The 13,068-nt window shown below is 36.4% G+C and overlaps 1 protein-coding gene across 1 annotated transcript in view; it reads right to left on the reverse strand.

Moving 5' to 3' along the window:
* Positions 1 to 428: 428 nt before the first annotated feature.
* The window catches only part of CCDC91 (coiled-coil domain containing 91), a 112,399-nt gene continuing 99,759 nt past the window's right edge, over positions 429 to 13,068 (reverse strand). The window contains exon 13 of the mRNA XM_059472159.1: positions 429 to 1,753. Coding sequence (XP_059328142.1) covers positions 1,634 to 1,753 — 120 coding nt within the window. The 3' untranslated portion in view covers positions 429 to 1,633. The remainder of the gene's footprint in view (positions 1,754 to 13,068) is intronic.

Raw genomic sequence — 13,068 nt, forward strand, 5'->3', positions numbered from 1 at the left:
AACTAAACACACATTGGGAGAAAGCACTAGTCAATCAATTTCCTTCTACAGTACCTTGGCATTCAGAAAATCCCATGGGGACATCTATGTCATCTTTGGTGCAGTTACAGAGACAAAAATTTCACTGGTTTAGGAACAGGAAATGAGTAGGCAACTTGTTACCACTACAGGATTTTCTTGTCAGCCAGAAAAAATGCAAACTGATCAGTCAATCAAGTATCAAAGAGAAGACTGGATTTTAATCCATTTGCAGGGTAAGATTATCATCCAGTAAAACCAGCACTGTTTACTTCTTCAGTGAACCTTTGTGTATACAAAAGACAAAACCTTTGGGTTTGATTACAAAAATGAAGCACAGAAAAATTTAAATAAAAACGTTAACATTCTGCAGTACATATTTCATACATGTGCAACCATTTGGTGTTCCTTATTACTACAAGAAAGCAATTTATGAAAAGTGCTGATGAAAAAAAATCAGCTCAATGAAAAACCCCAAAACACCGCCAAAGAAGAAGAACCACACTTAAAAAATGTCTGTAATCTCACTGTAAGAGAGATCATTCTTTATTTAAGTACCTAAGCATGAACACTTACTTTCCTTTACTTCATTCAGAGCTCTTTTACAGCTAAGGCCCCAGTTCTACAATCAATAGAGTGTAGGCACAGAAATTCCATTCCATCTGCTGTTTGCAGGACTAGAAAAGTCCTATGAGTGTTCCAAAGTCCAGTAATGTCAGTGGGGAATTTTTCTACTTCCTTGGATGCGCTCAGAAAGGGCATGTGAGGTCAGCAGGCTGCACTCCTTGTTGTGTCAGAAATTCCACTGAGGCAGTGCAGTATCAGTCTCCACATAATTACATACATCTTCTTCCTGAAACTGAGGTCAGTCACATTAATCGTAATTTCATGAGAAAAATGACTTTTGGAGTTGAACTAGCTCTGTAAAACAGAAATGAAATACATACTATACATTGGTCATGGTAATGTTTAACACTACCCTAAACAGACAGACTGTTTAGTTTTTAAATTTTTCTGTTCCTAGAGCTGGATTTGTTTATAAATGACTTAAAAATGCCTGACAACGCTCTTATGTTTCAGTATTGATTCTTCTGTTCTACATCAAAAGCAGTAAGAAATAATAAGCTACTCAGGTTCACCTGAGGCAATGGACTTGGGTAGATATTTTAGAAATAGAGATGGATTTGTACCTACAATCAACAAACATTTATGTTTGTCTCCAATTTTTTAAAAAAAATAACAGTGAATCACATTAACACATGGTGCCAAATTTAAAACAGACATAACAGGGAAATGTTAAAAATTCAGACATAACACGGAAATTTTTGTCATGGGCTACTAGAAAATATAATGAAAGCAAAATCCTAAATAAAACAAACCCTAAATAAACTAATTTTTTCCAAGGATGTTTTTTTCCCTCTCACATTTGCTATCTGATAATAGTAGTAAAATAAATAAATAAATAGAAGAACATGATCCACAAACATTTCTATCAAGAATTTCAGATCAATCTTGACTCAATGATACAATCCAAAAAGATTGGAATACAGTCATCATTTGCTAGATGGAGATTTGCAGCTTCACAAATCACACTGTATCATCAGCACTGAGAATGTCAGTCTCTGTTTTCTGCTGGGGTTGGCTCTTCCTTTAATAAAACATTTAACTGCTTCTGTGCACATGAAAGGAAAAGTTCCAAACTATGCAGATTTCTCTGACGGACAACTTCATCAAGCTGTTGAAATAAAAGAAAAAAAAAAAAGATTCATTAACTTTAAGAAAACCTGAAAATAAATGCCAGGGTTTGTCAGCAAAAAACCAACCACATTAAACAACAAAAATTCAACAACTAAAGAACCTAAGTAATTTCAATGTGTATCATTTAATAACAACTTTTCAATGGATTATTTGATTTTCTCCAAATTAAAATGTACACAAGGCTAAAAGTAACTTTAAAGCTGTGAAATTCCACATAATCTATTTGAGAATGCTAAACAGCCTAACTGCCATGCTAGGTAAATCCCCATGGAAATTACAGCTGTTGATTTATAGAAACACTGCTTTGGGTTTAAAGTGATCACTACATATGACGGCACATTCAAAATTTCAAAGCCTACTTGTAATTTAAATGGCAGCATATTAAAGTTGTTCCCAGAGGAAAATTCAACATACTTGCCATTTACTTCGCTTGTTCCTACATTTTATCCCCTAATGCCAAGCAATGTGAACTATATATATATATATAAATATATCTTTGCTGTATAGACAATCTTCCCCACCAAAAAAGATAAGAACACCATAGCAAGATTTGGCAGGGTTTATCACATAAAGGACAAAAATATGGTTTACTGAAAAGCATTTAAATTTTTTAAACATTAATTAATGAATAAAATGCACTGCAAAATTCCTTCCATTTGGATGTTGAAGTTCAGACGTCAAACAAATATTATCAAAACTGAGAGATGTTTTCAATCTGACTGTCCTTTAATCAGCCCAAATTCATCTAAATACTCATATAATGACAACACAGGGTGAGACTGAAAAGTAGTGGTACAAGGTTAATATGGCATAAAAATTATGTCTCTCAAGGGAAAGGAAGTAATGGAATTTTGAAGAAGTCAGCACTTCTGCCAGATTATTGTGCACAGGTTCACATGCAATGGAAAATTGAAGGTTTTTCAAGAAAGTGTATCCTGACTCTTATATTTCGGACTCACAGCTTTAATTACAGCTTTCAACAAAAACTGATCTGTTTATCAATCAGCAGTCCAGTTAATTGCCCTAGCAGTCACTTGAATGCCCATTTTTTTAAATAACAGATAGCCTTTTTAAAAAACATAACACAGAATGCAAGGCAAGGACAGTGACAGCTTCCCACTTCACTTTGCAAATGCTCTCAGGAAAAAGCTGCAGCACTGTGATTTAATACACAAAGGGAAAAATTTTTATGACCCTGTGCTTTTCTGCTCCACAAGTTCCTCTAATTTATGCAAAACTGGGTAGTTAGAATATTCTGGCAATTTGTTTCAACAGACATGAATGCATCAAATCCAGCCACCAGCAGAAAACACAAGTATTTTCCAAACACCACACAATCATAAAACTCTCCTTCAGTAACAGAAGCACAGAATCACAGGATGGTTTGGGTTGGAAAGGACTTTAAAGAACATCAAGCTCCAATCCCCTGCCATGGGCAGGGGCAGCTCCCACTGGACCAGGTTGCTCAGAGCCCCATCCCACCTGGTCTGCCTGTGTTTCTGCTTCTGCTGCTCAAAATTCTGCATCTCTCTGCAAAAGCAGGCATGAGGGCTCCATACACAGCCTGAGGAGAACCTGGCCCGCTGATTTACAGCAGATTTTAAAGCACATCTACTTCAAATAAATGTAAAAAAAGTCTGTTCTTCACATATTCAACTAACAGCTGCTACTGACAAGAAAATGGAAGAAACGGCAAACTAATCTCTAAAGAAGCTGTATCTGGAAGAGTGTGGAACAATGGAACAAAAAACCCCACTCTGTTGTGCTGGTGCATTTTCTCTGATTTGAAAAGTATCTTGCCTCCTCTGTATCTTCTGGACCAAAATATTTTGCTTGGGGAAGCTTGCAGATATGTTTTTGCGCTTGTGATCCAAATTTCTTTGGGGAATGAATGGACAGATACAGCACAGTTCACATAATATCATTTATTGCATGTTAAGGAGGAACATGAGATACCTCTTTCTCTAATTAATATAATTCTCACATGAGGTCATCAGATTCTCTTGCTTCTGGCAGGTAAATCAGTTGGAGAAGCTCAGCATGAAACTGAATTTTGGTGGTTTCCTTTTATTGCATGTTATATCATTATACTCCTAGACAATTCTTTATTGAGCTTTGACCACGAGCCTTGGCTAAACTCTCCATTTTCTTTCCATGCAGCCTTTCCTTGCAAATTCTGCTTTAAAGGGACCAGAGTAGCTCACCAGATGTGTGTTCTGATATGCTGCTGTTCAATTTCTTTACCAAGGCTGCAATCACAAATTGTATAGGATTAAATTTATTTCACCAAGTACTAAAGTAAATGTTTAATGTGTGTAGTGATTGGCTGCAGCATGAACAAACCAGAATTTCTTCAGGCTTGAGCAAGATTTTAAAAGTCTCAAAGGAATTAAGTACACATTTGAGGAGCCTTTGTTGAACTCAAGTGGTTAGTTGGTAGTTTGCATTTGTGCATAAGAAAAGTTTATTGCTTGTTAAACATTTATGTAAATGCAATAACATAACACTTGAGAATTCAGTTCCTCCTTGTTTGCTCAGTTTATGAATATGCATTGCCTTGAGCAGGGCATTCTAAAAATCTTCAAGGCTACAGTAAATGACAAAATAAACCAGAAAGACTTGGGATCTTCACATAACACAAAAAGAGAAGTAATGATGCTGTCTTTGAAAATGGTACATTTGAATGTATTCAAAAGGAGAACATGCTTGCTAATGGGAAAATTGGCTTGCTGGGAAATAGAAACAAATGAAGCTTTGTTATATAATATATTGTTTAATGAACTGTTAGCAATGGACACAGCCTTCTTGAAGAGTGCCTCCACATCGCTGTGCTCCTGCTTGCATAATGTACCACAAAATGGGAAAATTTATAAGATATTTTAAATCTCACTTTTCCTAACAGTCTTTCTGTGTTTTTAGGTCCTGCTCCTTTCATGGAATGACCTCATGATTTAAACAAACATAAACAGACATCTGGCAAATTCAAATGAGACTTTTATGCAAATGTAATTGGTATAAATAACATATTTGGGCTGGAGCATTCACACAACCAAACCAAACCAATTGTTCTGATTCTATGCATCAAGTTGGTTCAGATCTGCCAATAAAGGGCATTTTCCTACACCATACTGTCACTGTTGTCATTGTTCATAGTTCATAGTTCAAAGTTCCAAACTATTTAGATTGTGTCTAGTTGATGGAGCTTTAATTTGCTCAAAGCTTTAATGTTCCAGAACTTCATCATTTTAAGTTACACAACAGTATATTTTAATTCTGTACAGATTTTTTTTTCCCTTAAGAACCAGAGGTTGCTCTCTAGGCACTAGTATAGATCCTGCTGAGAAAGTGGATATATGGGATTTGGAAAAAAAACCACTCCTTGAATTCCACTCCTTAAATTCCCACTATCCTTCAGAGATTTCATTTACCAAAAATGACCAGAGTCTTGCAGGACCATCCAACACACTCAGTGCTGTTTGTTCCCCTCTCTTTAAAGCCTCAGTCCACTTCTCAGATCTAAGAGCATTTCCACAGTGCTTCTGGCCAAAGGTGCCTGGATGAGACACCCTCAGATGTGGGTCTCACCCCAGTCACATCCACAGCCAGGATGATGTGCCCTGGGGCCATGCAAGGCACGACCTGAAGGCACAAACCCCAGCAGAACTCCTGAGCAGATGCAAGAATTGGATATGAGAAATGGAAAAAAAGAGAGAAAAATAAAAGGCACTGTGTTACCACCAGGAGAATGCTTCTACCCCAGCCTGCTCTATTTCACTTTAAGCCAACCGATCCCCTGAAGTTCCTCTGCATCACTTCAGCCACCCATAGCTCAAACTGAATCACAGTTAACAACCATTCTTAGCTCTACATTTTCCTAGATTTATCTTACCTTTCAAATTCGCTGTGAACCGGGTAAAAAGTCTACATGAGTGATGCCTGAAGTAGAAATTTGTTTCTTACACAAACAACTCAGCATGCACATCCTTCATCCCTTCCCCTACTTGCAAATAGGTTTGTTTTCATGGCACTCATACTCATCTTCCTCTATGAAATATTCACCAACTTTTTTAAACATTTCAAATTATTAGAGGAGAAACCCAGTCAGGACTCTATAAATAATTGCTGTATGTCAGAATAATACTCTCCCATTCTAGTAACTAACAAAATGGCACATGGAAAACATGATTTTAGGTTAAGCACTGAAACATATGAGATGAAATCCTGATCTCACTACAGTAAAGGTATATTTTATTATTAATCTCACTATGGCCTGAAGTTCACCCAGAAAAGTGAAGAAAACAAAATTAATGTTAAATTTGTCTCTTCAGTTTTCCTGTCTGTATAAATATGACCGTTTAAAAGTTTATTTTTCAAAATTATCTCTCAGATAACACAACTTCTCAATATCAAGTGTATTTTCAGCTGTAGAAATAGTAGCTACATTTATTCAAACACATATTGAAAAATTTACCTGTACTTCAAATGATAATTAGAGGATTAATGTATTCAGTAGCAGCAGCTCACTAAACTGGCTCTGTAATACTAACATGAGTAAAAACTGCAATCTTCTTTTTATAATGAAATTCAGCAAATACAATGACCAAAGATTAAAAAAATAAGAGCAAAGATGTTGAGGAAGAAAGCTTTTAATTGTACTTTTATTATTGGTGTCTTTCTGGTTGATCACACATAAAGTAAATAAAAAACAATGCCATCATATTATAATGAAGCAGAGCAATTTCCCTAACAGCATAAAATCAAAAATAAGTTTTTGAGTCCTGTTATTTTTCCAGGAAAAATGTAAAGAAGTTCATAAAGAAATTATTCCAGCACTGATATTTACACTTATGTTTATCCATGCAGGAGGAAGAGGCAGTGGGGGAAGACTTAAAATCCTCAGAAGTATCCTTGTTACTCAAAGAAAATCCTGTTCATGCAAAGACAGAGAAATTTCAAATGCAAAATGAATGTTTTGGAGACTTGAAAACATAGAGATGGGTGTGTGAATAGAATGGGTTCTGAAGGTGGAATTAAGGGACTGATAATAAGGATTTTCATTTATTTAGTGTTTACAAGTAGCTGCTGGTTGGCTCCTGAATAGGATTAATCACCAAGGCATTTCTTTGAAGTTAAATATTTATTAACCACAGGTAATTATTCATAGACATCAGTCTGGCATAATTTCATCTTTTCCAAAGAACTTGCAGTATAAGCATTCTTATATATTTCCTGTCCCCTCTCTGATGAATGTTCAATAGAAAGGGGACATTTTGACACCAGAGGTAAAACAATTGAAGCTTTGTTTAAATAATTGGTAAAATAGTTTGTCCTAGTTAATTTAGTCTTAATTTCTCTAGGTATTTTTATTGCTGATAAATTTACTAAAGCTTTGTCTGTTTGCTGTTTGCAAAAAAACTGATTTCCATTTGCTATTAGTCTGTATGGTTTTGTATTATATAACTTTACTAATTTAAAAATTTTTCTCTAAAAGAAAGAAAGTAGAAATTGAAGAATGATGACAGGCATACTTCAGATTATGTTTTTTTATAATTTTGAGAATTATTATAGGACTAAACTAACAATTCCTATTATTACTTGAAAAGACTCTGGAATAATTTTTCATTTTATTCTATAGTTCTGACTTAGCACTGTTTGATCAGCACTTAGATGGATGTGTCCATGGAGAGCAGAACACCAGTAAAAAGTGCTGATGATGACAGATTACTTTTCTAAATTTTTCTATACTAGAGGAACAAATTTAAGTCCCTTGGAAATCAGTGGAATCAGGAATATACATTACTTAGTATAAAGCAGAAATTATAGTGATGCTTGATTTGTTCATGTATATAAACAATTTACTAAAAAATGTTGTCAGTGGCCCTTCCTCCTCTGTGCAGGGACTTGCTTGACAATGACAACAAGTTCAAAACACTCTGGGTTGCATCTGGAGCAGGGAATGCAGATATAACACAACTTCTTGCTTGGAGTCAACCATTGATGTTGCAACTGAATTTGCCTTTAGGTATTTCTGCTTCTCCTAATCACCTCTACATCTGCACCTAAAAATAATTACCTGACAATAGGTAATTATTTAAAATTGATTTTGGCATCAGTCTGAGCTATAAATTACAGTTATGGTCTTTCTGAACAATGGTGTGAACTTCAGTTCTAAGTGAATAAATGGTTGCATTTTAAATATGTGATTCTTTCTAAATATTTTTAGAGACAAAGTATTTTTGGAAAAATAATGGCTTTTCATGTATGATCAAAACCTTAACTTTAGCAGACTCTTGCTGGCCCAATGGATGGAGAAAAGCACTATTTCACCTTAGTGCTGAGATTGTACTGGACATTGGCCAACAAACACAGTCCAACAGACCCTTGCAGTGTAATTAAACACTCATCAGTGTCTTTTCACTGCTTGATTGGTCAATGCTCCTCTTTGAGGAAAATTCAAAGACAAAGGCTTAGCTTTGTACAATTTTTATGATATATAGACAGGTTTTGTTTGGGATTGTCTCCCCACCACAATTAACCCACTCCAGTGAATGAGCGTGACACAATCCTGAAAGGTTCTGAGGAAATTCAGAAATTCAGCCACATGCTAATATTTTCTAGTAAAACTATGGATTCAGAACTCTTTCTCGGTGCACTAACATGAACTTCTCCCCACAGATTGAACAGAAGGCTTTGAAAAAATTCCCTAGCACACTAAACAGACCATACAGAAAAATTATTACCTTGAGGAACCTGCAAATCTGAGAGTTGGATGAGGAAACAATGAGCTACTTCCTCTCATTTCTATAATGGATGAGAAGGAAAACAGATCCATATGGTACATATGTGCAGCAGAGCTTATTTTAGAGTTAATCCCAGGACAGGACATTTTTGTCTGTCCACCTGTGAATTTCTACTATTGATAACACTTACTAAGTATATAAAAACAAGGTTCTTCATGCCTGTAATTTATACATTATCTCCTCCATATTAGAAAGTCATCAGTGTTAAAGAGAACCTCTAGGAAATAGTGATGTTTAATAAATTATATTGCCATGTGAAAATGTTTGGGTTTTTTCCCCCCTTTAACTAAATAATGCTGCACCTTCTAAACCTTAAGGATTTTATGCTTGGAATTTGATCATTAAAATAATACCATATGTTGGACACATCTTTAAAACAGATTTGCCTAGTTTGCTGAAGGTGGTGGGAAAACAGCCTGTCAAACCTCTCAGAATCTCCACTGTCTCCCAGCTGGACCCAGGAATGTAAGAAAATACTAACTTTTCTTCATATAAATACAAGAAAGAAATTTTCTTTCAATCAAGGAAATTGGATCAAGTGCAAAAAGAACTAAAAACCATTGTAGCATCTGCTCAGACTACTGTAGAAGGTAGGCATTTTCTACATGAATTAGAAAATAGGCATTTTCAAGCCCACAAAAATAATAATAAACATTAATGTGCATTAGCATATGAGACATCTCTGCAGTGACCTATCTACTTAACAGGTTACAAACATGGGGTTTGTTCTTTTCTAAAGATTATTTATTGACTATTGCCGTACACTAAAAAAAGGAGTTACCATAATTGCTACTATAATTGCTGATTGGTCCAGCAATCTGATTGTTGTGGTTTTAAGTCGCATATTCAAGATTCTTAAAACAAACATACAGAAACACATGCCATCAGTGTCTCCAAAATCTCTGACTGACAAATAGTTGATATTTGGCCCTGGCAGATGCCTACACAGCTTCTGAAACACAATGGATTACAGTCTCCACAGGGCAGGCATGAGCAGCAGGCTAACCACAATGTGGCCAAATTCATCAGATCACTTCCTCTGATATGAAAAAAGAGAACTAGAGCTTTACAACAGCACCTAAATAAAGGATTTATAAGTGACTCAGACTGATTTCTATCCAGGCTTGTCAGAGCCTGAGCGCTCACGGAGTGTAGAAGTCCTTAATAGTTTTCTCCTAATCTCCAACTGTTTTAAGTAACCAAATCAGTCTTGGGCACTATCACATCCTGATTTAATACAGCTACAAATGACTTGGCAGAGATTACACAGGGCTTCTGTGGAGCTTCATAAACCCAAATTGCCACCTTTGCAGGAAAATGCCTGAAGACTAGCAGCCTGTGCTTCCTGAAAAGCCCTGAACAGGGCTGGGTGATAGATCTGCTATCAAAGATGTGTTTCATTTGTCAGAATGCAAACATGTTCCAAATTAATCCACAGTAACCACGCTTGGTTAAAAGCAGCAACAATCTTCCTACACATAAAAATTTCTATTGTTATCCAGCCAAATAAAAAAATGTTATCTGATGGGCTCATGTTGAGTCATGCTCACAGAATTGCCTTACAGTACCCAGATGATATCTACAGAACTGGATTAATTAAGCCTAACTGAAAAGCAAACAGCAAACACAGGCATTAATCAGAACAATATTTTTTGTTACTGTGAATATGTAGTTTGCATTATCTATGAATAAGTAGGTAAAATAGACATAATCATTGCATCATAAGTGTTTGCAGTGTACACAAATTGGAAAAAAATACCCTAATAATGTGCATGACTGTGAAACCACAGTTGTATGACTGCTACTCCATTGCCATGGGTGCTTTCTAAACATCTCTATCTAACGTGACCCTTCATGAACAGAAGGCTCAGCAGGAGCAAAACTTCCTTGCCTCTAAGAAGGGTAACAGGTGGGTGATAACACACATGGCAGAGAATCACTGCTTTAGGCTGAGAGGTGAAAAAACTGCGTTATATGGAAAGCTGAAGCTACAAATAACAAAATGAGTCAGGCTGTAATTAATCTGCCTAGATATCAAGGAGACTGCAGTTGCATCCTGATTATCTGAAGGTTCCTGTGAAATTGTGACACTATCTGCCACAACCTCTAAAGCAAAGTGTCCCCTAACAACACACTGGAGTTTTGTAAACAGCAGCAGAAGCAGAAAAATCTCACCTCTTGGTTTTGAGGATCACTTGATTTAACAGCCAGGTTTCCATTTTAATGAAACTTTAAGATGTGACCAGATGAAACAGGACATTCTAAAAGTCATGGGCAAAGGTGATATCACATGAAATACAGATATCTTTCTAAAATTACCATTGTAAGCTACAGATGATGGATTCACATGAAGAAATTAGAGGAAAAACAACCTGAAGCAAATCTGTGATAAATATAGCATTAAATCTGTGGCAATATAAATGCATTAGGATAAGCAATTATACATTAAGGTTCAGGGAATAAAAAATCAATGTCCTACTATTCAGACAGAAATTTTTGAGCCCGCATTTACTACTGGACTTCTTCAGTATTGAGAAGATTGAACACAATGTTTTTTACTGACAGTAACATTTTACTGGAAAACTCAGTTTGGAGTTTGAAGCCAAGCTACTGCAGCAAAATTCAGGGCAGCTGCTGGCAAAACAGCTCATAAAGCTGCAGCTGCAGCACTGTCATCAAAGGCAAGCCCTCCTTGTTTCAAAACACACTCAGACTGAGTACCCAGGCTCTCAGCACGTCAGCACTTACAACACCACAGGCAGGACATTCTGAAAAGGAGGGAGAAATAACCAGCAGGACACAACAACAATCTGCAGGTTTTCTGCTCCATGCTGCTCCAAATCCTTCCTGCAGCTGCCAGCCAGTGCAGACTCCTCGACAGCAGGGATAGAGTGCATTGCTCAAAGCAGTTCCCCTTGGGTAGCTGCCTGGCTGTTCTGCTGCTTTTCCAGATGCAAATTTGTGTCGAGGCTTTGCTGAGAAATTACACCCAGCACATACAATTGCTGTAGGTGAGATGGTCACAATACAAAGCAACACTCCATTTTCAGAAGGCTTCAAACCCTGTTTTATTATAGCATGCATGCTTTTTATACATTCCTACAAAACTCCTAAGATTACTCATTGGTCAGGAAAGACCAACAAAGTGCTTATTGGAATAGACAGTTGCAGGTTTCTCTTATTTATCCTTCTTTCTTTCCTGGTTTCTATGTCAATGACCTTGGTAGAAAATTCTTTCAGGGGTAAATGTGGATCCTCTTATCAAACTTCTCTCTAGCTCACAGAAGTTGCTGTAAAACCTCTTCTACACACAACCACAAACAGAACAGCAGTTTTTCACATCAGCAATACCATGTTTCACATTAGTAAAAATAAAATAAAAAAAAAAAAAAAAACAAACAAAAAACCAGAAGAAACTGTTGCTTAGCAGGGTGAGGCGGGGGGAAAGATTAAGAGAGAGAAAAATATACTTGTCCAAATTATATGAGTCAGTAGCCTGCAGCCAAAGCAGAAAAATAACATATATACTTATAACTATAAATCATTGAAGCATCTTGCTGAATTTCTAACACACAGGTAAATATCTGAATGAAAAAAGTAAACAGGAAACCACATCCCTTTGCTTTGCCTATCCAATCTTGCTATTGCTGTAGGTAAAAAAATTTATTTCTTTACACATTTCTCTAGCTTCACAGACAACTCAATTAAGTCTCAAAGTTTGCTACCACTGGCTTTGCTGCAAGAATCTAATCACAGGAAATAATTATAGGAAAGATTCATCAAAACACATATGGTAAGGCCAACTTGCCCATTTACTTTTTAAAAATCTGAGTTCCGTAGAAGGATAAAAACAGCAAAAGACATAACTAGAAAAAAAGAGCAAAGAAGCTGCAAAATTTGGGGTAAAAATACTCAGAATTTTCCTGCATATGACCAACTATGAAAAGTCTCAATTCCCCAGCTAAAAGAGTAAGCAGATAAAACTATTGAGGTTTAAGTATCTCCCTCCACATAAAAGGACTTGGGTGTAAATGAGAAGGAGCACAAAAACCCCAAACAAACCCTGAACTATGAATATTGCTCAGCTGTAGGAAAACACAGCTTAAAACAGAATAAACCATCCTTAAACACAAAGTTATCTACTCATTTTAATTGTGCAGTGAACAAGAGAAAAAAGTAATTTGCCCTCAAAACTTGACAGCCAAGACAATCTGCGAAATAATGTGAATTTGTGGTGGTTCTGCAAGGACTCTGGGCTAATCCTATCCTGGTACATGGACAGAGAAATTCCACAGAGCACCTCGTTAAAATTACTGTGATTTCTGGATCTTTGCAACACAAACACAGAGACCACAAAACTGCCCCTGCATGTCATGGAAACAACGGGGAAAAGGGGCTTCTGTCTTCTGTCCTTGTCTCTCTGGGCCTCAATTCCAGTGTAATTAAAATGGTATCACAAAAATCTAGGGATGGAAGAGACAGTGACCCAACT

This window comes from Ammospiza nelsoni, chromosome 5, assembly GCF_027579445.1.
Source record: "Ammospiza nelsoni isolate bAmmNel1 chromosome 5, bAmmNel1.pri, whole genome shotgun sequence".
In the NCBI taxonomy this organism is placed as follows: domain Eukaryota; kingdom Metazoa; phylum Chordata; class Aves; order Passeriformes; family Passerellidae; genus Ammospiza; species Ammospiza nelsoni.